Source organism: Lagopus muta, chromosome 2, assembly GCF_023343835.1.
Source record: "Lagopus muta isolate bLagMut1 chromosome 2, bLagMut1 primary, whole genome shotgun sequence".
Lineage (NCBI taxonomy): Eukaryota > Metazoa > Chordata > Aves > Galliformes > Phasianidae > Lagopus > Lagopus muta.
In genome coordinates this window covers 86,377,422-86,404,770 of record NC_064434.1, presented here as the reverse complement: position 1 = coordinate 86,404,770, position 27,349 = coordinate 86,377,422, and the positions used below count along the sequence as shown (strand labels likewise).

At 38.6% G+C, this 27,349-nt stretch overlaps 1 protein-coding gene across 4 annotated transcripts in view; it reads left to right on the top strand.

The window, feature by feature from the left end:
- Positions 1–1,947: 1,947 nt before the first annotated feature.
- The window catches only part of MTA3 (metastasis associated 1 family member 3), a 132,788-nt gene continuing 107,386 nt past the window's right edge, over positions 1,948–27,349 (top strand). For 2 of the 4 annotated variants that reach the window (XM_048934805.1, XM_048934807.1), the window contains exons 1-4: positions 2,400–2,533; positions 4,321–4,388; positions 5,596–5,689; positions 23,889–24,015. In XM_048934805.1, the coding sequence (XP_048790762.1) occupies positions 2,506–2,533; positions 4,321–4,388; positions 5,596–5,689; positions 23,889–24,015 (317 nt within the window). In that variant the 5' untranslated portion in view covers positions 2,400–2,505. Of the gene's footprint in view, positions 2,222–2,398; positions 2,534–4,320; positions 4,389–5,595; positions 5,690–23,888; positions 24,016–27,349 lie in introns of those variants that run through there. The other 2 variants (XM_048934806.1, XM_048934804.1) reach the window with 2 other exon arrangements.

Genomic DNA, 27,349 nt, shown 5'->3' with positions numbered 1-27,349 from the left:
AAAAGCAGCTGTTTACTGTTTTCGTTGATTTCAGTATGATGTTCCTACAGGTAAGGTCAAAAAATACTTCAGTCTTATGAACACTTCAGTCAATGTATTTTAACTCTGAAGTGTCAGTTTAATTTAGTAGGAAGATTTGCCTTCATCATTGGCGTATTCTGCAAGTTTCATATGAGTTGGTTTTGTTTTGTTTGTTTTCTTGCTTTTTTTCTTGTTGTTTTAGCTTGTTTGTTTTAGATTTATGGAGAAGATTCTGGACTGGAACTTTGAAAATGAAGTTATCTGGACCCAAAATAGGATGTAAGTTGTTCAAAACCTGCATAGTTTGTAGCTAAGTGAAGTTCATTTACCAGGTTGAGATAAAAATCTTGTGTGTTTTATTTTTTCCTCAGCAATGTTGTGCTTGAAACAAGATGGCATTCAAGTTTTCCATTATATTTAATTTAGAAAAGTGAAGATGCTTAAACAACTTTATTTTTTCCTATTCTGAGATAGCACAGAAAATAAACTGTGCCTAAGCTTTCGTGTTTGTTTCAACAAAATAAGATATACTGACAGTGCTGCAGCTCAGCACCCGAGCACAGCAAGGAGCGCCTTTGCTTTCCCCAGCTTGAAGCAGCAACTCTGAGCCATGCAAAATCAGGACACTACACAACACCGGGTCATGCAGCCTGTGACTGTAAGAGTTGTTTTAGTGTGAACAATCAGGCCCAGGGATTCTGTGCTGAGGTATATAAGTGGCGTTCTTTATTTATTTGGGCTGTTACGCATGCCTTAGTCAGGCAACTGTAAATAAGGTTTTATCTTTCTGCTTTCAGGCTGTTTATTGTCCTGGAGGAGCAGCTCAGGACTGTGGGAATTCCTGGGCTGTTTGTTCACTCCTGATTTTGGAATGGCAAATTCAGGAGTTGTCTTCCTTGTGCCTTCAGATGCCTATGCCTTCAGATCACGGGAGGGAGAGTCTACTCCACTGAAATCCACTCCTTGCTGGATGAGGACATGGTGAGCTTCAGAGTGTGGGAAATTCCTCTCATGTTGCAGTGCAGGCTTCAACTAAGGGAAGGAGCTCGAAGGCGTTTTGTTTAATTGATAACTACTACAACAAGCCAACTGTTTGCTTTTACTATTCTCCTGCCTTCAACGTTTAACCTCTGTTTCACTAACCAGGCAGTAAACCACGAGAGTGAAAATAACCCCCCACCTAACTTCTAGCCACTTCTATTTGGATCCATGGCACAGTAGGGCTGTTGTGTCTGGGGGGAACCAGCTAGGTAGAGCTGCAGCCTCCCAAGGGCTTTCTGTCAGCTCTCACAGTTGTTCCTGTCAGGAGACAAAATAGAGGATGATACCAGAACTTTCATTTCAATGCCTGAGTTTGTTGATGTTTATTAAAGAGGACCACCTGACTGTGTGTTTTGTATGCCAGGTGCACATCATTCAGCAATTCTGTAATCTGTTTCACTCAAAGCAGTATTTCAGAAAGTTAAATGTGCAGTAATAGAAGCCTTCATCTTATTGGCCCAGATTCACAGAAAGGGAGAAAGTGAGGAGAGATCACTTGAAACACTGGGGAAGCTCATTTTTCTCCCAGGATGAACTAAAAATCTTGCTTCGTACTGCTCAAGATGCATGCAGAAAAATCTGGGGTGTGAAACGTGTGATAAATCACCACCATCCCTGCAAGAGCAATGATGAAAAGCCCTTCTCCTCGAAGGGAGCATTGTAAAATTGGCCATAAAGTACGTAGATGGTTTGTGGTGGTGCAGACTGTGTACAGACACAGGGAGGTGCCTTCCTGCAACATCAATACCGATGTTTTTCAGGCACCCCCCCCCTTTCCCCCACCCTCAACAGATGATTTGCAAGCAGCTGCTTCAGCTCTTCCTTACGCTGCGGTGCTGCGGGATCTATCTTTGTCCTGTCGAGGATGCTTTCTGCTGCCCCTCACCGAGCACAGCAGACTGCTTGTGAAGACACAAAGCGTGCTCTTGGGTCGCATCCCGCTCTTTGTAGGGAAACAAACCCTCTCCCAGTCGACCATCAACAGGTGCTGCGCGCACACGTGTGCCAAACTTTCCCCCAGCTGCCGCAAGTAGCTGCCCACGGGAAGAACGAAGCCGTTTGGCTGCGGGGAACAAAGGCCCAAGAGGGGCACAAACAGTCACAACGCGGCAAGGGTACTCGGCAGCAGTTCGCCGACTCCTCGGGGGTGCGGCCGCAGGTGGGGCTTCCTCCTGAGGGATTGGCAGGCTGCGGCCGAGCCCCGCGCCCGACCCGGGGTCGGTGTGCGCGCTGAGGGGGGGAGGCGGCAGGGGCGGTTTTTAACCCCTTCCCCGCCGGGCGGCTCCGGAAGCGGCGGCCCCTCGAGGCGCGGCGCCGTGTCCTGTGCCCGGGCGGGGAGGGCCGGCGCAGGGTGGGGGCGAGAGCGGGGCGGGGGGGCCGCGGGAGCCGCTCCCTCCTCGCCCAGCCCGGCCCGGCAGCGGGAGGAGGGCGCAGAGCGCAGACATGGCGGCCAACATGTACCGAGTGGGAGGTAGGTGGCGGCGGGGCAGCACCCGCACGGCGACCGCGGCTCCGCGTCCCGCGGCGCTCCCGACCCGCCGGGCTGAGAAGGGGCTCGCCGCTCCCCATCGCTTTCCTTCCGCAGCGCCGCGGCCTCGAGCGGCGCACCCGAGCTCGACCCGGGGGGAAGCGCAGGACGCGGGTTCTTCCCCGCAGCCCCGCGCGCAGGGTGGGAGGCCGCCCCGCGCCGAGCGGCGCAAGGGCAAAGCTGCCCGCCGCAGGGAAGGAAGGAAAGGGGAGCGGCACCGCCGGCTTCTTCCCGGGCCGGGCATGGCATGGCCGCCCTTCGCGCCTCTCGCGGCGGCCGTATGGGCTCGGGCGGCCTGGCGGGCGCTGCGCCCCCGGCCCTCTGGCACGGCGGGGCCCGGCCCTGCTGCGGCCTGGCGGGCCCGGGCGGCGTGGTGCGGGCGGGCAGCACGGGGCCGTCCGTGGGCGCTGCGCTGGGGGCCGCGCCTCGGAGCTCTCCGAGTTTCTGCGCGCCTCCCCGCATCTCCTGGAGATGAATTGCGCATCAGTACGGGTAGATGGAGGGATCTGCCGGCTCGCTGGTAGATGGCCGCTTGGTATACGGCGGGAGCGAGGAGTCTCTTGGGAGCGAAAGAAACATTGGATTTTCCATCCCCGGCCTGTCGAAATTGACTCCGATAACTTTCCATCCCCTCCTCCCCCGCCGTGGAACGAACGTGGCTGTGTTCCGGTTCTGCCGCTCAGGTGCATTGCAGAAGTTTACTTTTCATTCCTGGCTCCTGCTCCTTGCCAAGCGCGATGCTAGCTGGGAGCCGTGTCCTCTCTTCCATCTCTTCAGTCTCTTTCTGTGTCGGATTCAAGGTGTGCTGACATACCCACAGCTCGCCCTTCTGCACACTCCTTCATCGGGGCGTTGAGGCTGTAATCCCATCAGCCTTTACTCATTGCAGTAATCCCTTCCCGAGCAGTGCTGTTGATGTCTTGGTTGGGTTCGTTTCTTAGATCATTGAGTTTATTTGTGTAACTTTAAGGGTGGGTGATAACCAGAGAGAGATCTTCCTTCAGTGCTATTTGAAGTACCTGAGGCTCTACCTGGCTTTAACCTCACATCAAAGCATTGCAAAAGGTTTTTTATGTCCTTGTTCCTCTCACTCCCTTTTCTTTTTAAGTAAAACTTGTGAGACACATTGTGCAAAAGTCAGATACGGAGTGCAGAGTGTGATCATCGTTTGATGGCTACTTTTTCATTTGAAACAAGTTTTGAGAAACCTATAGGAGATGTTTTGTGTGTCAGTTTTTTGTTTGTTTGTTTGTGTGTGTGTTCCTTGGGAGTAGCTTTTAGGATGTGAGCAAATTTCCATATATTCTGTGAGAATACTTTTACTGTAATGACCCTAGAAGAGATTTTGGCACAGGATAACCTCACAACTTGAGGCTCTGTTATGGTTGAATGTAGTTTACGTGTTACTGAGGAGAGAACAACGAAGCCAAGTATCACAATATGCGCATTACTCATCTGGACAACTGTGTTACTGAAGCAGTGGGATAATGAATGTGAGGTAGCATATGTTACACAGGTATTATTTCTATAATCTAGAAACTCATTAAGACCTCTCTTCTTAAATCTCCCTTAATGACAGAATGGTTGAGGTTGGGAAGGACCTCAGCAGGTCACCTGGAGGTCACTCTAGCTTCAGAAAAACTTTTGCACAAAGAAATATATTTTTAGCTGTGTTATTTTTTTAATTAATACAATGTCTTTCTTTCTTTTTTTTTTTTTTTTCATTGCAGATTATGTTTATTTTGAAAATTCCTCCAGCAATCCGTATCTCATTAGGCGAATTGAAGAGCTTAACAAGGTACACAAACATCCAAGGCTCCTGCTTAGTTTTCAGCAACTGTCAGTGCACTTTTCCAAAACCAAGGGTGACTTCAACATCCCAAAAGATTTCTGTTTTCTGAATCCTTTTTTACTTCCTTGAGATTTGTTCTGCATTTATTTGTATTTCAGTTATTAAAATACTGCCATGTGATAAGCTGGAATTCTACCCTGTTATCTAAGGAAACGCCCAGTTTATCATTCTCAGTGAACAGGAGTTCCCTGCTGTTTAAAAAAAAAAAAAAAAATCCAAACCAATCATGTGGATGATTGAGGAAGTTACTAAATTTAATTCTTTTCATGATGATGACACTGACTCCATCTGGAGTGATAGCAATAATGTAATGTGTCTGCTTCTGGATACCTATGTAAAGAGCTTGTAGGTGTCAGTGAGACTTTTCAGCGATCCAGTAACAATATGTAGCTCCCGTGCATGTTTCTTACGTTGCTTTTTTGTAGCTTCAAATGGGAGATTGTGAATTGAAATTGATACTGTATTCTCTTTCTTTGCCCCCAGTGTATTTTTATATGGGGGATGGAGATTTTTCAGTGTGTGGGAAAAGCATGAGCATTTCTTAGTTCTTACACTATTGTGACTTTTAAAAATAATAAAGCAGTGTGGTTGGTTTTTTTTGTTTTTTACTATTCCATCCAGCAATATTATTAATTACTAATAAACTGTGATATAAAAAGTTAATGTGCAAAATGCTTATCATGATGTTATATATGTGTATATATATATATATGGCTAATTTATCTTGTAAGCTGAAGTTAATTTTAAAACAAACCATGTCATATAAAATATGACTCTGGGAAAAAAAATGTTGAAGTATACACTTGTTGATATCCCCATCTCAGTCTAAAACTAGATTATATATATGCTTATATTTAAGTCTTTGCAAGGTTCTACTGCTTCTTAGGTATTCTTATGTTAGCATGATATTGGTGTTACGTCCCTTAGTTGCTGAGTAATGCGTGTTACCATATGAGTAAATATTTATAATCAGTACTGTAATTTGATATGAAATTGATTAGCCCATGTCAGGAAGCAGTTTCTGCAATTCTATTTCAGTCTGGCTATTCATGTAAGAACTACTTAATACAAGGGAAAAATGCAAGTGGGGGACGTGCAGTCTGTGTTACTCAGCTGAGCAAAGACACACTCTGATTTAATTTATCTTTTGTAGACTGCTAATGGAAATGTGGAAGCGAAAGTGGTGTGCTTCTACAGGAGAAGAGATATTTCCAACAGTCTCATAATGCTTGCAGATAAGCATGCTAGTAAGTAGACTGCATGAGCATTTTCTCTTTCTATCACAGCCTACTCGCTTTTTGCACTTCAAATTTCTTTGGCATGAGTAAAGTATATTTATATTAAGCATTAATTAATACCCTGTTAGATTCTTATTGTTATCTGATATTGGCCCCGTTTCTAGTGGTTGTTTCTTGGAGCTTTAAACTGTACTTAAAGTGAGGGGAACTCTCCATTTCAATGCTTTTTTTTTTTTTTTTTTTTTTTTTTAATATGGAATAGCTAACTATATTCTTTTTTTATGTCAAAAATGCATATTGGGTATAAGTCATTTTAAGCTTTAGAGCATTGATGACAATTTGATTTGGCTTGGGTCAGGCATAAATACGTCTAGAAGGTCTATTGTTAAGATAAGTGTATTCCAAGGGAGTGAAAATCACTGCACATTGTGAAATAGCTATGATGTGCACTTGTTGGAACCAGCTATTAATAAAATACCACCTTGCTGGGTTTTTTGTTTTTTTTTTTTTTCCAGAGAAGCAGTGAAGTGATGGTAACAGGGAGAAACTGTTGTCATATACTTAGCTGTTTGTGGGAGCTGCCTTTTGGTCAACAGCTGAACCACTAGACTTCTCTGCAACATTGTAGCTAATGGTGTGATACACTGTTAAATAACAGCTCAGTTATGAATGAGGTTTCGGAACTACTGTATGTGTAAGTCTCCATTCAGAAATTTATCTGAGTGCCTCTCTTCAAAAAAGTGATCTAATGCCATGTCTTGTGGGCAGGTAAATGATGGATGATGGGACTGTTAAGAAAATACCTTACAACTGACTTCAGGTCAAATTCTGATAAATGTTACTCGTGTGTTCCTACAGTGAAGAGAAACAGCTAGGTTTTGGCTTTTAATTTGCTCTTTCACTGATTTTATCTGAATCACTTCCAGTTCACCATGTAGCACAAAGTACTAGCTTGGTTTTAAAGCAAGGAGAAATCACATACAGAAAAAGGTGATTTCTATTTCTTTTCAGAATGACATTTTCTAAATGTAGTACGGTGTTTCAATGGAAGAGTTCTTTTGATAATGATCTAGAAGAGTGATGCAAGTGCTGTTGCACACACTTGAGAATTATTGTTGACCTATTTATGATAGTCCACCTCCAGTGCCATCAGTCTTTTCAGTTCTTCTGTGTGAAATGTATAGAAACGTAGAACTTAAAGTGAATCTCACTGAACTTTCCCACACTTCTTTCTCTTTTCTGTGCTGGGGAAGGGAAGGATGAGAAAGAAAGTTATTTTACTGAAAATATAAGTTTTGAATTTGATTTTTGAAACAAGAATCTTCAACTCCTACTTTAAAGCATTCCAAGGAACAATAAAATAAATGGTAGTTCTCTTGGCATCATTCAATCTGAAAAAGTGAAAAAAGATTTTGTAACTCCTCAGTGAAGTATAGATTGCCATTTTGTCAGCACTTCAGCACAAAGGACTTGCTGATGGTCCTCTTTCTCTCTGGTAGCAGCTAGCACTGCTGTGGAGTCAGTAGAAGCACCAGGGGAGTGTTCTGCTGTGCTTTCCATATTGAGAATCCCTTGCTGTTTTCAAGTGAGAAAATAAAGATGTGATTTCTATCTGATCCAAAAAGCCCCTTTAGAATGCCTCTATGTTTTACAGGTAGTAATTCTTATAACCATTGTTCTTAGCATTTAATTTTCTCCGTAGATGCTTTCTCAGTACACGATGCTTTCCTTCTGACCAATCTGCACAGCTAAACTGTCTTATGACCTGTTTATTTCATTACAGAGGATGGCACATAGTGTAAAATTGCTGGACTGCATCTTTGTGCAGCTCTCACAGCAGATGTATTTAAATGTCAAATCAATTTAAATGTTTTGTTTCTGAAATATCAGTGTTCTGTTTAAAAAATATGATGTACGTAAACAAAATATTTGGATATTTGTGGACAGAATGTTTATACAACTGAACATGCTGGTGCTTCAACATTTCTACCTGGCTTTGTTTAAAGATGAAGGCTGAAAGACAAGGATTTCTGGTGAAATGGAAGTTCCTGTCTAGTCACAGGTTACTCCAATGTGCATGTCCAGAGAAGTCTCAGCTATATATCTGCTTGAACTTTTCTAATGACATTTTCTCTGACAACTGATTGTTACTTTTCCTTTCTGAATGTTGAGAACTATCGTGACTGACATATATTTTGAGATTTTTAGTTGGGTAAAAGGCTGGCTTTTTTTGGGCAACATCACTGTTTACAGAGGTGGCGTTTTGTGATGTAGATATAGGTTCTGTCTAATAAACTAAAATGCCTTCATAAGAAATTATTTAGGAACTTTAGTCTTTTTTTTTTTTTTTCCAGTAACTTGAAAAATCTTCAAACGTATTTTAAACAAATTGAGTGATTTAGGTCTGTGAAATGGTCCTGGTAGGGAATTCAGCATACGTAAAGTCTTTTTAAAAATTTAGTGTATATATACATATATAGTGTATATATTTAGTGTATATATATATATATAAAAGATGAAGGGGAGAGTAGGTGTCCTGATACTCAGATGTAGGGGAGTTCCCTTAATTTCAAATAACCTGCCTCTAACATGTGAGAAAGTTGCTTTTCTTTTTTTTTCTTTTTTTCTTTTCTTTTTTTTTTTCTTTTTGTCTTTTTTTTTCTTTTTGTCTTTTTTTTCTTTTTGTCTTTTTTTCTTTTTGTCTTTTTTTCTTTTTGTCTTTTTTTCTTTTTGTCTTCTTTCTTTTTCTTCTTTTTTTCTTTTTGTCTTCTTTCTTTTTCTTCTATTTCTTCTATTTCTTCTATTTCTTCTATTTCTTCTATTTCTTCTATTTCTTCTTTTTGTCTTCTTTCTTTTTCTTCTTTTTTTTCTTTTTGTCTTCTTTCTTTTTCTTCTTTTTTTCTTTTTGTCTTCTTTCTTTTTCTTCTTTTTTTCTTTTTGTCTTCTTTCTTTTTCTTCTTTTTTTCTTTTTGTCTTCTTTTTCTTCTTTTTCTTCTTTTTTTCTTCTTTTTTTCTTCTTTTTTTCTTCTTTTTTTCTTCTTTTTTTCTTCTTTTTTTCTTCTTTTTTTCTTCTTTTTTTCTTCTTTTTTTCTTCTTTTTTTCTTCTTTTTTTCTTCTTTTTTTCTTCTTTTTTTCTTCTTTTTTTCTTCTTTTTTTCTTCTTTTTTTCTTCTTTTTTTCTTCTTTTTTTCTTCTTTTTTTCTTCTTTTTTTCTTCTTTTTTTCTTCTTTTTTTCTTCTTTTTTTCTTCTTTTTTTCTTCTTTTTTTCTTCTTTTTTTCTTCTTTTTTTCTTCTTTTTTTCTTCTTTTTTTCTTCTTTTTTTCTTCTTTTTTTCTTCTTTTTTTCTTCTTTTTCTTCTTCTTTTTCTTCTTCTTTTTCTTCTTCTTTTTCTTCTTCTTTTTCTTCTTCTTTTTCTTCTTCTTTTTCTTCTTCTTTTTCTTCTTCTTTTTCTTCTTCTTTTTCTTCTTCTTTTTCTTCTTCTTTTTCTTCTTCTTTTTCTTCTTCTTTTTCTTCTTCTTTTTCTTCTTCTTTTTCTTCTTCTTTTTCTTCTTTTTTTTTTAAATCTGGTGTTTCTGATGGAACTTAAGATAGCATTTTTATTTTTATTTCTCTACCAGCATTGTGTATGCTGTTCTTGAACTGTAAGTAATTTCATTAGCAAACTGCAGGAACTTGAATCTAGGGGATGGTGTTCAATGTTTTATGAGCCCTTGAAGATAGTACATTTTCCCCTTTGACTTCTGCTGACACGCTGGTAAAACAGGGTCTGATAAGGCCAGTTTGAAAGCCTACACAAAATGTTGACAAGATGTACTTCTTGATCCTCAACAGCCTTCTAAGGAGAGAAGCTGAGTTCTGTCAAGGTGCAGTGCCCAGCAGCTCTCAGCTGGTAACTGCTGCCATGGGGTCATAGGGAAGGGAGTCTTTCCTTCCTCACGCAACAGAGTAAGGCTGGCTTTGTAGGGAGAAGAGGGCAGGCAAGAGCTATTGCAACAGATGACCAAAGTGTGTGAGAAATTAACTTGGAGAGATTGAACAAAAACACAGCTCATTAAAATGGGAGAAGCAAACATAAATGAGTGGCATAGCAATGTTTTCTTACCGGTGTGGGAAGTTGTTAAAAATTTCCAAATGTAGTTTGATCTGTGAGATTTAGTTGATCCTTTAGATAAAGTGGGGTTGTTATAAATATTGTAGGGAAAGGCTTTAATAGCTGGGCTATGCTGAGCATGAATTTTGTGTTACAGTGAAGGGCTTAACTTCTGTATTTCCTTCTTTTGTATTTCCCTCTTTTTTTTTTTTTTTTTTTTTTAATTGAGGTACTGTTATCCTTTTTTTCCATTCTTTAAGTCCATATGCCCTTTGATGAGATCACTTACTGTCTGTGCATCATATCATTGCACTTTTTAAAGGACTTTTTTATTGCATTCTCTCTTAAACAGTCAGGTTTCTTGTTCCATTGCTATACAACATAATACTTCTCCTTCAGGATTTTGTGTATGTCATAGAGATTTCTAGGAACAAAGAACCACTGAGGCTAGTGATCAGGTGGGTTCTGTGAAACGTTTGAAGTCTCTGCTCAGTTCTTGATCTGACACTGTCATCTCATGATGATAAATCACTTATCCTCTCTGTGCTTTTCTTTATCTGTAAAATAGTACGCATGATAGCATTTCTTACATGGTTTAAACTGATAAAAGTAAATTAAATATAGCTACATTTGTACTTTTTTTTTTGTCATCAGGTTTCTGAATACATGGTTGCTGTTGCATAGTGGTGGTCTTAAGTACTCAGTTTTAGGTGGAATACGTGAGAATTCTTCAACAATTCAGGAAATGCAGCTTAAAAATTTGCTTTTCAGTATTATAATCAGGAGTAAGTGGAACTAAAATGGGAATAAGGCAATTCATATATTCAGTTCATAAAAGAAAAATTGTACGTCTGTAGAAACCCTGGAGTTTCAGTAAAGGACTCCTAAGTAAAGTGCCTAAAACAATTTGTGGTGGTCTTTTTTTTCTGAGACATGTAGAGTGTAGTTCAAAACTTCAATAATCCAGTATTTCAATAATCGAGTATTTCTGGATTATTTCTGTCCAATAGGATGCCAACAGCCAGAAAGCTGTATGATTTTTTTTATTATTATTTTTTTGTGATTGTTGTTATTGTTGTTCTGGTTTGTTTCCTGTATTGTATTATTTGTACATAAAACTAAAGTGCTGATGATCAGAAGGATAAAATGTTTCTTTAATCAAAATGCCCACTGAAAAATAATTTTACAATGTGAGACTTTTCTTGTTACTTAGTTTAAATCATTTAATGTATTAGAATATAAAATATCTTTTGAAGTTTTATATGAAGACATAAAATTGGCTGATCCTCCAAGTTTGCTTGCACACCTATTTTTTTTTCCAGTGTAAGTTTAGTCAGAAGAATGTTTTGTTAAATGAATGCCAGAGGTGAACGTTGAATTCTTGCATTGCACATCATCCATTTTATCCACCTTTGTGGATCCACACAAATCCATTTGGATCTTACTTATGGTTGTGATGTGAGGGGAGAAAGGGTATTCAGAACTCAGGAGTTCTGTTGGTTTGTTACTTTTGCAGTAATGTGTAACTGTTCTTTTTCCATGAGATTTAGTAATCTACATTACCTTTTCTGTTAGGGTGCAGCTTTTATTTTTAATTACACTAGGTGAGAAGGCCTATCTCTCACTGTTAAGAAAACAAATCTGTTGGTGTTACCTTATGATGAAGTATACCATTTTTTCTGAGTGTTAGGAGGAAAATGAGTTAAAGACTGGGAGGGCAAAGTTGGGAATCAAGGATAAGAGAATCTCAGAACATTTCTTGAGGAGGAGGGTTGGCTGCTAGATATGCCTGAGGAGTGGGTGTGCAGACTTGTGTAACTGGTACAGTGAGATGCTGCCTTTATAGTTTCAAGGCTTCTGTAAGTATAACTACTGTTTGTATGCAGATTAGATGCTTTTGCCTTCTCTAGTAGCAAAGAAGTAAGAAAATGATTTTTTTTTTGACCTAGCATTTCTGTCCTCTTTTCTTTGAGGAGAAGTTTCTGATAGTGTGTCTGAGCAAGCCATCAGAAGACTCAGGCCTTTGCTTGGAAGACAAAATGGCAAGCAGATACAAAACAAATGTGGTAGGCTAGGAAGGCCTGGGAGAATGAGCTCCGGCGGATCACTTGCTTGAAAGTGGAATTTCATATTTTGTGCTTGGTTTACATGTCTCCCTCAGTTGACTGTAAATAAGCTCTAGCAAAGTTAAGTATGTAATGTTGCTTCTGGGTATCCTCAGGTCTGTGATGTGGTAAGACACACCTTAGGAGGACCACTTAAGAATGACACCAATAACAAATTCTTAAATCGGTGGCAGCATAGCTTTTATGCTAAGGTATTTTTGTATAACTATCACTTTCACTAAAAATTAGTTTGAGGGAACGTTACTGTAGAGGAAGACATGACCTTTTTGATCTGTAGAGACAAGAGAATGTGAAGTTTTCCTTTGTTTACTGGAGAGAATTACTTCAGGTTTAATTTACTGGGGAGGAAGTACAGAAATAGAGCAAGCCTTGTCCAAAATCACATCCTTGTCACCAAGGAGAAACTTGTCCCAAGGCTCCCAATTATCTTTTTCAAGGGTGCTTTGGATTGTCTCATAATGTGTTTTTTTTTTCCCTTCCATTTTTTGTGCAGGAACTGTGTACTTTTTTTTTTTTTTTTTTTTCCTCAGTGATAAAAACAATAAAGAAACAGTAATGAGGAGCTCTTTGCTTCTGACAGGTCTTCTTTTTGTGAATGACATTTTGGAATTAGCAGTTAACTGTACTGAATATTGTCTCATTAGCCAGCTTACTGTCAGCTCTAAGAACAGTGTGGAATTACTAATTTCTGTGGCTGTTCAGCCAGTTGCTTTGGTGCAGAATGTTTTGTTAGATTGTGAATGTTCATGCTCTCTTAATGGAGTGAATGGGTTACCAACCAAGTCCGTAGTTGCAGGAGATCATAACTCTGACGGTAGACTTGCAAGCATGTATGTATACTTTTTCACTTGAGTATGAAGGATCTGCAGTTGAGTATGCAGGACATTGTGTGTTAAAATTATTGCATGTCCACTGTGTGTTCTTTGTGCGGTTGAACTAGCAAACTAGCTGCTAGCTTTAAATGTTAATCTCTTAAGAATAGATTTATAATTTCAGACAGCCATACCTAGAAGTTCTTTTTTTTTTTCCCTTTTAACTTTAAATTTCAAACTCTTATTTTCAGTATACATAATTTAAAAGGCTTAAAGGCGTTGCTACTGATCTCTGTGAATGTAAAAACAAACTAAAACCAAAATCTGGATTAACTCTGTGAATCTTTTTGGGCCTCTCATTACAAAAAAGTCATTGAAGCCCTGGAATGTGTCCAGAGAAGGGCAACGAAACTGGTGAGGGGTCTGGAGCACAAGTCTTATGAAAAGTGGCTGAGAGAGCTGGGATTGTTTAGTCTGGAGAAGAGGAGGCTCAGGGGAGACCTCATTGCACTCTACACTTCCTGAAGAGAGGCTGTGATGAGGAGGGGTTTGGCCTCTTATCCCAGGCAACAAACAGGACCCAAGGAAGTGGCCAAAAGTTGTGCCAGAGGAGGTTTAGGTTGGACATAAGGAAGAACTTTTTCTCTCAGAGAGTGGTCAGGCACTGGAATGGCTGCCCAGGGAGGTGGTGGTGTCGCCATCCCTGGCAGTGTTCAAGAGGCGTCTGGATGAGGAGCTGTGAGATATGGCTTAGTGCTTGTGGTAGCAGTGGTAATGGGAGGACAGTTGGACTAAATGATCTTGCAGGTCATTTCCAACCTTGTGATTCTATGATTCTGTGGTTGGCTGTGGAGAGTAGAAAGCTGCAAATTACCAACTTCCACATATTTGTATTAAAAGCTGTTTAATTTCAAAAGTTTAACAAATCTGTGAAATTCAGCTTGTGTTTTTATTCCTTGTTTACTGAAGACATTTATTCTGTAGGGAGGGGCTCACTTGGTCACAAAAGAAGGAGGCACTTCTATAGCTCTACCCACAAAATAAATTCTTCATGTTTGAGTTGTTGGAATAGAGGCAGCGTTCACAGAGAACATTGTGTCTAAGCATTGTGCATTCTCTACTTCCCAGTGTTTTTGGGATTTGTTCCCATTTGGTCAAGCTTAAATATGTGCATCAATATTGCCATACATACTGTTTTTGTTTCTTCTTTGATTTGTGAACTGTCATCTCTCAGATGTTAACTTCTTTTTACCACCTTAATGTTTGTCAATGTTGCAGGCCAGGGTGTGATCCTACACTGTTTTCTTGATGACCTACAAAATATAGTTAGTTTAAATTGTTATTATTGATCATAATTGTTTGTCTCCCAAAGGTAATGAGTCTTTCACATCTCCTAGAAACATTCAAGATCGTGGAAATCTGCACTGTTCCCATCTTTTCCCCAGTGAGAAAAAGCACTCAAGGCATAAATTTTAGTCTAAAAAATCCCACGTTGCTAGGTTATCTGTATCTTTAAAGCTCCAATTAGGGATGCATTTTACATCTTCAAAGAGTTCTCTGATCATCTATTTGAGTCAGTAGTGTATTACTTACAAATCCAAGTGATGTAAACTCACTAGTAATATAGAATGACTTTTTTCCCATCTGACAGTGGCAATTAGGTGTATGAATCATGGGTGAGGTCTGATGGTTTAAAGGCTTCCCAGCAGTAATTCTTGCATATGCCTACATTGTGCAGTGAAATGAAGTCTGTGATAGCTGTCCTCAGTAATACTTATGCATGCCTTTAAATTCACACAGGATGATAGAGACAGGGCTTATTAGCTTGGGCAGAGCACTGTGAGAAAGGACATGGTGCTTCCTACCCAAGCTGACAGATGAATTTGTTTGGTGTGAGGTGTTACAGAAAAGGTAGAGGTCACAAATGAGATTCGTATGTAGAGTGATTATGTATTGTGATTATATGTAGAGGTTTGCCTTTACTTTTTTTTTAATTTATTTTTCAGTTTTTCAGTTAAATGTAGCCTCCATGAATAACAGTATATGGGCTCATATCCTCAACCTTGTATGCTGAGCTTGATGTGCCCTGGACCGCATGGAGTGGCAGAGTGGGTGTCTGGAATAGCTGTGCTGTTTAGAGACGTGATTTGCCTGTCTGATCGATACTCTGTTTTCCCCCTCACTGTTTGTAGCCCTGTCTTTGCAGGAGAAGCTTTGTTGTGTGAACCTGTTTATATGTGCTACACAAGTGCTTCTGTGAGGATCCTGGCAGAGAGATGTTTTATTCTAACATGGAATGTATCACACCCATGAGCAAAACAAGTTTGACTGGTGAAAAGTGCAGTTTTACCAGTAAAAGCCTGTTTTACGTTATGAAATTCTTAAAAGACTTCAGAGAGCTGAGTAGTTCATTTCGGCTGTCGCAGGCTGTCTGAATCCAAAACTTGTTTGCAGATTTATCATCTTGGTACAGATTGCATAGTTGATGGGCCATGATACATAAAGTGCTATGTATGCATACATCCGGAGGTTATGTAAATACATGTGTTTTTCTACCCGTACAGCAGGTTAAGCATCTATCAAAAACTAAGTTAGCTGTCTTCCCATTTTGGTGTGCCAAGTGATGGACTTAAATTTTCATTTCAGTTCTTGTTTCCATTAGGGATTGTGAAGAATGTACAATGCTGAAGATGGTGACTTTTTGCAGCTTCCTGTATTAAAAGTGCACCCTTGTTTTGGCTTAAATCAGTGCAGAAATGCAGTGTTGGCAGGGTTGGTGATCTGTGGTCTGGTCCTACAGGTCACTGTGTCTCTGTGCTGTGTGACAGTTCCTTTGGGCTAGGTCCTTTGTTGCTGCCTTCAAGATTAAAATACTGATGCTATTGTTCTTTGTAAGGCTTCAAGAGGCCAAATATCATAAAGAAAAAGGGCTATGACAAATGGACAGCTTCTGCATTTTTGCCTTCAAGGGGTGACTAACTTCATATATTTCCGCAGCACTTTTCCCTCTTCTGTTTTCAGGCTTCTTTTTCTTTTTAAATAAGAAACAAAGTCAAGGATCAAAATACTGAATATTCAACATGTATGAAGAGTAGAAATGATTATTTTTGATATTTTTACTTGGTGCTATAGCAAACATGGTATTTGAGTGTGTTGTGTGCAAAACAAAATGCTATGAGTAGTAGAAAGACTTCATATTTTTTGACCTTTTATTTCAGTTTATAAAAAAAAAAAACAAAAAAAAACAACAACATGCCACGTATATAGAAGATTTGACTAGCTAATACGATAGATGTTTATTTCTGCACTGATTTCCTCACACAACTGGCATCACAACTAAAAGTTTTATTGTTTTTTGGGGGGTTTTTTTAGTCATATATTTTATTTCTTTATACATTTCCCAGTTCATATATACAGTTCTCAGTAATTAGAATCTTAAGATCTCCGTACATTCATCAAGGGAAGAACAAACCCAAGAAGATAAAGCTCTAACATGGCTGAAGATGGAAAAAAATTAATTTTCAAGACTAAGGCTATCAAGGTGAATGAACTTCTCTTCCTGCTCATCTCATCAAATCTATAAACAAAAGTTTTCTTACAGTGTTGGCATAGAGTGGACGTTACCTTGGGTAATATTATTGTAGTTTTAAATTCCTCAACACAAAACTTTAATATGTCTTAATTAACTTTGCTCAGGAACTAGATATACAAATCCTTTTCTTTCCTTTATTTTATATTTACTTTTTGCTATTCTTTCTTTCCTCCCTGAAAAGTCAAACAAAAATTCAGCCCTTCTGGAAGGAGGCAGTGTAGAAGATAAATAATTTGTGTTTTATAAGCAGAATCATATGCCATCCTGAGTAGGGGGAGGAAAGTGCTTCTACAATCTGTGCCTTTCCTTTGCCAACAAATTTTGAAAAGCTGTTTATACCTGCTACTGCGGATATAAATCAGCTGTTAGAAAAACAGTTTAAATCTCTGAAACTCTGTGCTTATTATCCTAACATGATAAAAGAAAACACTTGTGTAGATCTTAAATGCAGACTCTGGGTTGGTTCTTAAGGAACACTTAAAGGTTTTTGATGCTACTAGTACTCTATGTGATACGTGTTTTTTAAATATTTACTCTGCATTTTATTAAGGAGAGGCAATTATACCACTTGGTAACTGGTTCAGTCAGACATACTTTAGCTGTTTCTAAAGGAAAGGCCATCTGAAACGGTCTTATGAGCAGGTGGTTTGTGTAGAAAAGTTAAGATCTAACTGGTGGGAAAAATTGCTAATAGGATCAGTCTCATGGAAATGGAAGATACAGATTTCTCCCACTCAATATCTAATAATTAGTCGTGAAGGTGAAGATTTCTTACGTGTCCCATGACTACTTTGGTACCAAAAGATTTGTATGTTTGTGCCGCTCTGAAGAAATGATTGGGTTGAAAAGATGATCTGGTTGAGCCAGATGCTAGATTCGTATTTTTGTTTTTCTTGAACAGTGTCAAATTGCCTGCATGCAGTTCTGCTCTGTGGGTAGTTTGCCAGCCTGGATGTGAAGGTAGAACAAAAACTTTTCACTTGCCTTCCTGACTAGGCCTAGATGTATTTACACTTCAGAATATTTACTAATTGGCCTCTGATTCAGCCAATGAGCCTGATGACATTGGAAATATTAACCATAACACTCGTAGCTTTGTCCACGGCACAATTTTGAGTATGCTGTTTTCTAAGGAACTGCTAAAGGGAACGTGCTGTGCAGGACTGTTGCCTGCACATGCTGCAACAGGTTGCTGCAGTTTATAAAGGTGTACTCGTGACAAAACACTTTTTGATTTCTGTAACAGCATATTTTCTTCTCTTGAAGCAGTTACTATTTGAATAAATAAAACAGAAACCAGGTCGAGGGGAGGGAATTAAAAAGTCTACCTTTAGGTTTTTGATACAGTATTGCCAGCTCTATTTCATCACTGCCTGCATGTTACTGTTTTCATGCTTCTTTGAAACCCTTCTTTTTTGAGGTGTTGTCATAAACTATTTTGCATCACCGAATAGTGCTGTTAAACCATAGCATGCTTACTCCTACGTTTATTCATGTAGCATTTAACTTATCATTATATATTTCTTCATGTATCACTTCTGATTCATGCTACTTGTAAAGGTAATCCTTCTCTGTGTTTCACCGACAAGGTTGCGGCTCTCAAAAATCTCCATCAAGTTTTGGAATGGGGAGTTTTCTACTAATGAGAATAGCCATGGTTTTCATAATGCTACAGGCTTAAGATAAGCATGAAATAGTTACAAGTTGTGTGACTGTAATCCTGGGAATTGCTACTGTAGTTACTATATAGCGTACCACTTAGAAATATTGAAACAACCTTGTCCTTGGTTTTAGAAATATTTTTTCTGTTGGGGAGTAGGTGTGGCATCCTGACATCCTAGTTCTTAATGGTTGTGGAATGCAATTATTTCTGACCTCCTTTAGAAAAGTGATGATATCGTTGTGTGGGAGGATCACTTGGTTCATTGTGTAAGAAAAATGAAAAAACCCATACAGGCAGTGAGTTTATGTATCTGTGCTATCCAGCAGGAATGAAAAGTACACCTGCTTCTTGCAAGCACAACCAACCAGTTTTTTTAACTTTTTTTTCCTACCTGCTAAATTGCTAGGATGCTCACACGAGGTAGTAGTATACTATCAAAATGACTCACAGTCCATACGAGTTGTGCTTCAGACTTCTAATCCTATCTGACAGTAGCAGCAAATACCAAGTAGATGTCACATACAGTCTGAGGGCTGTACTAACAGGCATGGTGTAAGTAGAGCTGATTTAATTCAGCTTTGGTAAACACTTTCTCAGTCGAACTGACTGTATAACCATGCACCTTCTAGCTCCCAAAGTTGATTAAGCTGCTTCACTGCAGCACTAGGGGACTAAATATCACAACCAAGTTAGTACAGCACAGCATGCAGCAAGAAACCTCATGCAGACTGAGTGAATTGGCCAACTGCTCATTTAAGAGAGCACTTCATTCACGGTAGGAATAGTCTTGTTCATAAAGGTAGTCTTAATGTTTGCCTTTTGTATTTATGTTGACAGCAAACAGATCTACTCTCTATTCTCTCAAATCTGTATTTATAATTCCTTTCTATTGCAATGTCCAAATGCCAAATGCATGCTTGATGCTTTTGCTGCAACTGGCTAAGCTTGACTTACACACTGCCATCTGATATATGCAGTAAACTTGCTGCTGCTCAGCATTCTTAGCCCTTTATCTATAGGTTTTAAAATATAGTGGTGATACCTAGCATGTATATAGATTTCGCTTTACTTACACCTTGCATATAGTACAGTCTATGCTCAGAGAAAAAGATGTATAGGAAATCACAGAAGTTTAGACGCTGTCAGGCTGAATGGCACTCTTTGAACTGAATTTTATGCTGATCTAATACAATTTAAGAAGTGTGTTAAACATGGTGAAGCTGTTATAACACTATTAAATTGCTTAAACTGATTGTTAACGCCAAGTCTGGCTCATGGGAAGGAAGAGTCTCTGATTGCAATACAGGATGGAGATGGAAGGGCTGGAGGTAGCAGCTCTGCAGGAGAGGCCCTGGAAGTGACTGCAGAAACCAGGCGCTTGCAATACAGGAGGCATACCAGTTCTCTAGTCTGTATTGCCAGGCACACAGCAGGAGTTGGAGGGAAGTGGCTAGAAATGGCTATCCCCTGTGATAACTCGGCAGTCCAGTGCACCCAATTTTAGGTTGCTGGCACAGGGAAGTTAGTGATCTATTGGAGGAATTTCAGCGGAGGCTGCCACAATGATGGAGAGGAGACTGGAACACTTTCCGTGGCAGGAGAGATTAAGGAAATTGAGCTTCTTCCACCTGGAGAAGATGTGCCTTGCTAGTATGTGTAAGGAGGTTATAGGGAAGATGAAGTTGGGTTCTTTGCAGTAACTAAATTGAAAAAGGAGCGGTTCAGATTCAGTACAAGGAAAAGCTTTTATACCATGAGCAGGTTGCCAAAGAGGCTTTGTGGTCTCTGCTGAGTATCCTGGCTGACCTCACAGTCTGTGCCTACTTTGTGGAGAAGTTTGCACTGGAAATGTCCTGAAGCCCTGCCAGCCTGAATTATTTGTGTTCCCATGGTTCTGTGGTCCAGTTAATCTCTAGCTGAAACGAACAGCGGTTTTCTGGCAAAAGAACAACTTCTTCCTCTTACAACTAAAGACTTGCTCCTGATGATAACCTCCAGTGTTCAATCTCACGTCTTATTTTCTGTTGCAGTAGACAAGTGGAGTGTATGGTGGACATGTTTTATCTTAGGTTAGAAGGAGTAATAGGTTAGATGAAAGTAACATTTTCAAGTAGATTTTTAACCATGGAACATTTTGACTTGCATTTAAACCTTCTTAGGTATGTTTCAGAATTTTAGGTCATTATTTTTAAGCCATTTTATATTAAATGTTTGTTGTGTTTCTAGAGGCTTGCCCTCAATTTGGTTTGATTTTAGTGTAAAAACAAGCGGTTCTTCTTCGTGTCAAGCTTGAGTCAGCACATTAATTATAAACAAAGACACCTACAGAGATTAGGTGGCATGGAAAAGTGTCTTCTGAAGTTTATCAAGAACACTGTTTTCTAATGGTGTATCGCGTAAGTTAAATAGAAGAAGAAAAAAAAAAACTGTTCACATTTTATTTTATTTAAGTAGAGCAGTGGAGAAGCAAATATATTTAAGTTGAGCAAATGAAAAATGTATGAGGATCCCGAGCTTTGGACTAGATGATCTTCAAAGGTCCTTTCCAAACCCTATGATTCTGTGATTAGAGATTCTTCAGAGTTTATACATTGACTACAGAGAATACATTGATTATTTGAGTCACTTCAGTCTTAGTTAATGTCAGATAGGAAGAGGGGAGGGCACGTCTGTACCACTGTCAGGGAGAGTGTCACCAGACGACTCTAGTGTACAGCATCAAAGTAAATATTTACAGTTGAGTATTAGGAAGCCCATGTATAATAAATAGTCCCAGAACCTTAAAAGTTCACTAGATATCTCTACTCTTGCTCTTAAAGATTTTTCTTTTAAGTGATTGTTTCTTGTAGACCAGATAAAGAACTGTAAAACAGTACTTCAGTTTAGCCCAAGAACTGAAGGGGGTTATGTCGTTTTCAAGATCTGACTGTATTGGTCTTTGTAGTCATACCTAAGACTATGTATGTATACATATATATAATTTTTTTCAGCTGAACAGCTTCAGAGAGAAAACAACTCATTTTTCTCTTGGAATGATGAGGCCTGTGTATGTCATTGTCATCATTTTCCATTAAAATGTTTGTTCACTTTGAGCCTTCTTCAGCTCTCTTCCTTAGCACTGAAGGTATGCTCAACTTTAGTGCCACTTCATGATTTCCTGTAGGTACCTTCCATTTCACTCTTCTTGACGAGAATAACTCCTCTTTGGATGGTAAATAAAGTTTCAGATGCACTGCAAACACAAGACAGAAAGATGAAGAAAGCTTTAAAAGTTCTGAAATGTCTTTACCAACTTTCTTCTAATAGACATTCGGAGCTGATCCGTGCGAGAACAAACAAATTAAAAAAAACCCTGCTTTGAAGGCAACTACCTAAAGGTTCAGTTGCAGAATACTTTGTGTTGCTATAAAGTGTATTGTTTAAGTTTTCTCACTCTGCTGTTCAGTGTTCACTTTTTTATTACTATTACAAGAGATTTGTAAAATTATCATGGTGATAAATTACGCTGTAGTAAGAGGTGGAACTATGCAGTGTCTAGAGTGTCTGGCTGCTATTTGTCCTGCTTTTGGAGTGTCTCAGATTTTAACGAGTAAGATAAAAAATGAAACTCTGCATAACTTATTTTTTTTCATGTTTGGGCTCGGAATATTTTAAAAGCTGCATCTAAGATCTTATTTCAGCTACAGGCTCTTGGATCAACACAGTCTATCCTTATGTAGCATGAGTACAATAAACACAATTTTATTTCTTAAAGTTTCTCTTTAAGGGAGCTATTATGTTACTTCAGCATAGGTATCTAAAAAGCAACTTTAAACTCTCTTTGATATCATTTCTGGCTTTGTGCTGCCACTTCAAATTGGCATTCATTCTCCTGTGTTTTGTACCATGCATGTTGTGAGATGTTTTGGATATGTGAATCTAAAATGGCCCTGGATGCCTGTATTTAAAAGTCTGAATTGCTTTCTGATGGACTGTTTATTGTCATTAGTTTTCAGATGGTTATAATACTGGATTACTTTGTGCTTTTTGATATCTTTTAAGAAGGAGAGGAAGTAAATAGTCAAATGAGAACTTTGGACCTCTAAAATATTACAAGCTGTGCATGTACTGACATAAACAAATGAAGAACCAACAATGGAGGGGGAAAAAAAAAACAAACACCCATAATCCCCCCCCAAAAACCATTGGCACACCTGGATATTTTAAGGAATATTGGTGCTTGAACTTTGAAATACAAATACAGCCAACAATAGGCATTTATTATAGAAAGCAATTAGAGATATTTTTTTGCTTGAAACATAAACCTTTTCACATTATTACCTATATTTTTCTTTATTTACTTGCTTTATTTAATAATGCTTTACATTTACACAGGATTTTTAAGCTTTATTTATAGTCAGTGTGGCAGATATTATAAAAACTTTGAACTGAGTTTAGAGAACTGATATGAGTTGCACTTGTAGATCTGTTAGGTGAGACTGTCAGGCTTTGTTTTTGCTGAAACTGTTCCTACAGTGCATGCCAAAACAGGGATGGTGAATGGGACCCTACAAGCCAAATGGATTTATGGTGGATGGAACTCAATTTGAAGAATTGGTTATGAGATCATGCTATTTTATCACTGTTGTGGGAAGAAGTGAAATGAGCTACAGGAAGTCACGATTTAAACAAACAAACAAACAAAAAGTTCTATAGTAGAGTTGCATTTGGATAGAACCAGGTTGCTATGAGGATATAGGCAGGCTTTGTTTTGAGGTAGGTTGTTCGAGAAGGTGTTTCTTCTGAAGAGCAAGTGAGGTGATTTGTTCTTAGGTAGCTAGTATTTCATAAAGCTAAGTCTGAGGTTTCATTAATTTCCCTACACATACTATCTTAATACATTTGATTTTGCAGCTGATGGATAATACTGCAAGTAGAAAAATGCTGAATCTTTTGAGAAGTTATTAAAATGTCTGTGTTTTTTGCATGCTGCATTTCTAAGACTATGTCCTTTCTGGGAAGTTAGAGTAGGAGTTCTGCATGTCCTTCTCAGAAGGCATATTTCAGCCTTGAAGCTCCCAAGACAGCATTTTGGAGGGTGTGTTCGTCCATATAGTATATTAGCAACCGCTGTGAACATTGCTTTTTAACTCTATGTGGGACACTTTCTAGTGTCTGCTTTTAATTCTTCCTCTGTGTTAGCATATTACAGATTGTTTAAAACTTTCAAAGGAGGTTTTTTTTTCCCCTTTGGTTTTATCATATTTAGTGTAATATTGGACAACTTCAGATTAGAACAACTATAAAAGACAGATTTCAACTGCAAAAATCCCTCAAAAATATATCGTAAGACTTTATTATTTTTAGATACTGTCTTCCTCTAGACAAAATAGTGCTGTATTGCTTGAAAGAGGAATATTTTCAAATCTTGTGTAAATATGCAAATCAATTATATTTGCTGTTAGTCTCCATTAAGGTTAACATAATGGAAGGCAGTTTTCCCAGACTGTGATTTGCCAATCTGTTGCATTTAGTAAATTTCTGTTTCATAAAATGCTTTTCCCCAGGACCCTTGTAAAAGTTGTAGTAATATGGGTATCAGTAGCAGAATGTACTGGTAAGCAAGGAAGAAGCATACCTAGAGGAAAAAAAGGTGGAAGAAGGTGAACAAAGAATGAGCAATTTTGTTAGGATTGTTCTTACGGCTGTATGAAAGACATCAGTGCATAGTACAGTAGGAGAGGAACTTGTAAAGGGTATGAGTAGAAGGTATGGAATTAAAAATACTTAATATTCTGTCAACTTACGTAAACTAGTCTTGTTGAACTCATCTTTTCTTTTAAATACTAAGGGAAGTTGCTAAGGGGTGGGGGAAATGTCAAGTGAAATGGCTGTAAGTGTATTATGTAACAGAGTTAATTTCGACCTATGCTCTGCTTCTCTGCAGAAGAAGTTGAAGAAGAGTCTGAAACTACAATTGAGGTTGACTTGACTGATAAACAGAAACATCAGCTGAAACACAGAGAGCTCTTCCTTTCTCGTCAGTATGAGTCTCTTCCGGCAACTCACATCAGGTAAGAATTAAATATTGCTTATCTGTATTCTGTTGAGCTGGATTGCCTGCCAGTAGCCCAGCCATTTGAACACTTCAGCCTTTATCTTACAAAAGGGAGTGATTGTGTACAGCTGAGTTGTGCCAGGTAGAGCCATGAATTGATTTGGTACCACCCTCACTATTGCCTTTTGTCTCTTTGCATTTGAGCCTTGAAAGGGACAGAGTCATAGATAGAGCTCCAGCTTACAAATTGAAACATCAGGTGATCATGTTGTACGAAGTCAGACTATGCCTACTTTGGAGGTGTATTCTTGATTCTTCTGCTGTCCAAAGGAAATATGGCCATTTTGTTTGCCCAGGGAAACCACAGATGGGTTTAGAAAGGAACGGTGACTCAGTGGTCAGATCTGCACACACTTAAAAATAAAATTACCTCAGCTTACTTTAGTAAATGGGAAGAAGTAATGATTGAGTTTGGCTAAATGTTGCAGAAGCACTTCAAGTATTTTTTAGATTACCGCGGTGCTACTGTAAGAAGCTTAAAAAAAAAAAAAAAAAGTTTTGAATGTCTTTCTGTAAATATTATAAGTGCTCAAGTCACTTTTTATTTCGGAGTCGAACAGTTTTTTTGGGGGGAGAGGTGGGAGTGGAAGAGGGGAATGTATCTGGAAGTAGAAGAGAGTAACCAGGAGCATAATGGAAGAGGAGTGTGGTAAGTGTAAAACAGGAATTCATACAAGTTTGCATTCTGAAGGAATTTTTAGTTTCTCAGTACATCCACCTCCCCTCAGCCATTTGAAACCGTTTTCTTCAGCTAGAAAAAAAAAAAAAGTAGTTATATGCTTCAGTAAGAGAGAATATTTGTATGTCCGTATGTACTTTCTCTTTCTCAAATGAGGCTTCTTATCTTTCTTGCTGCCAAAATAAAAACTGGAAGTTGGGTGTGTTTCATTAATTTCCTGTGCTTGATTCATCCACTTGTTCTCTGACTTGGAGAAAGTCATTTAGATGTCAAATCTCTGCTTTCCTCAATACAGCATAGAGATAGTAGTCCTGCACAGTTTCTTTCGCTTACTTTGACATTTAAATATTGAAATAAGGTATTCTCTATCCAGAGAGAAGATTATAGAGAAGCAGTGTTGTAAATGTCTTCTTACCTCACAACTCAGGGAGGAAGAAGAGATTCTTCAGTACACACTTCACAATGAGTCCATAAAAGCACATGAATTCATGGTACATGCAGCATTGCACAGTAGGCAAATACAGTGGCATGACTTGAATAGCTCTTCAGAACATTTAAATGCTGTAGTGCTATACTGTCATTTGCTAATAAGACCTTTACCAGATGCGTCCTGGAACAAGTTGTATGTTGTTTAATGAATTTTTAACAAATACCTCTCCTACAAAATAGTTCTTATAGAGCATGTTAACTTCTGAACATTCACAAACTCCACTCTTCTTGATCGTTTATGTAAATTTTGTGATCTTTTCCTATAGAGTGAGGATTGAGATACTGTGAAGGCAGCGCTCTTGCTCTTGCACCTTTTTCCCAATAGTATTTCAGAAAAAGGTTTTAGAGCTGTGGAATACTATGCTTTTGAAGAGACATCTCTAAGGTCATCTAGTCTGGACTCCTGCTGAAAGCAGGATCAGGTTGTTTGTGGCTTTGTCTGGTTGAGTTTTGAATGTACCTAAGGATGGAGATTGCAAAGTCTCTCTGAATGTCTGTTTCAGTCTTTCCTGATGTCTAATTGGGACCACCACTTTTGGAACTTCCTGTCCATTGCTTCTTGTTCTGTCACTGTGCTTCCCTGAAAATAGCCTGTCTCTCTTATTTATTTCTTCATTAGGTAGTTGAAGACGGTAGTAGGATCTGTTTCTTTAAGAGTGTGTGAATGATTACTCTTAAGATGTGAAACTGCTGGCCTTTGTATTAGCACCTGGGAGGAGCCACCAGTAATCAGCTGCTGGTTGGACTTTGAACCACTCATTACAACCTTTTTAGCCTGATGGGCCAGCTAGTTTTTCTTCCAACCTTATTGTCTGCTTATCTACCCTGTATGTTACTGGTCTGGTTAAAAGCCAATATAGGACATGCTGTAGGCTTTGCTGAAGTCACAGCAAAGGATATTTGTTGCTGTCAGTAGTCCACCAAACCAATATTCTCCATATGGAAAGACACACGCACTAAAAGTCTCAGTAGCTCTATCCTGTGGACTTTGGTTAGTTGTCACAATCTATGGTTTTACAAGAGAATAAATAGTTTGATAGAATAGAATGGAGAAAGGAGATAAATTCTGTCAAGGGTAAGAAGGCAAGTTCAATCACTTCAGAGGGAAGAGGAGAGAGCTAAAAGTGATAGAGGAGGCTGAATTATATGCAGTTGCTCTTGGTAACTACAGATCTTGAACTTTTACTGGCATCTTCAGCAAAGAAAAAAAAAAAACAATTCTCTCTGTGTGTAATTTAAGGCAATAAAATCATTTTAACTTTAACCCAACTGGCAGAGAAGATGACATTGTTTCCCTTCCATCCTTCCCTCTGAAGAAACCCACCCATGACTAATTTATTCTAAGTCATAATTAAAAACACAGCAATGTCTTTTTTGCATACTTGGTGATACCACTTTATAATTAATGTGATTTAAATTTATAGCAGATTAAATTTCTTTGTTGTACAAATATTTCTGAAGTTGTATGATCTGTAAAGCTGTGTTGAATAATTCTGATGTGATTTGTTTGCTTTTAAAAACTTGTAATACAGTTTCATTCTATATTCCTGTACTTTGTATTTTGCAACACACATTATGTGTAACTTTCTTTAAATATAATTCATTTTGATATAAACAATTTTTTTCCTAATGTTAATCTTGTTTGTGTTTTATGTTAGGTGATGGTCACTGCCATTTTAGTAACTTTAGGAAGTGGTATACATTGTAGCTCAAAAAAAACCCCAACAAATTTAGAAAATATGCAAAGACAGATACAAGAATCATAAAATATCTTGAATAAGAAGGGAACAAAAAGGATAATTGATTCCAACTCACGGCTTCACGCAGAACAAAACAGATGTGGCAGTGTTGTCTTGTAGCCTCAGTGCTGATGTGGTGGAATGTGTTGAAGAATTATAATTGCACTAACTTCTGAAATGATGGTATGCAGTGAAGGACAGTGTCAAGATGTTCTCATTTGGGTTTATAGGGCTTGTTAGCTTTGTTGCTACCTGACAAATTACAAGTGAAACTACTCCTTCCTCTCCTTCCTCAAATAGGTAAGATTAGTAACACTCTTCCAGTGATAAATTACCTCCTTCCTTCCCAATTCTTGCTTATTACAAATGCAGTTTTGCCATGC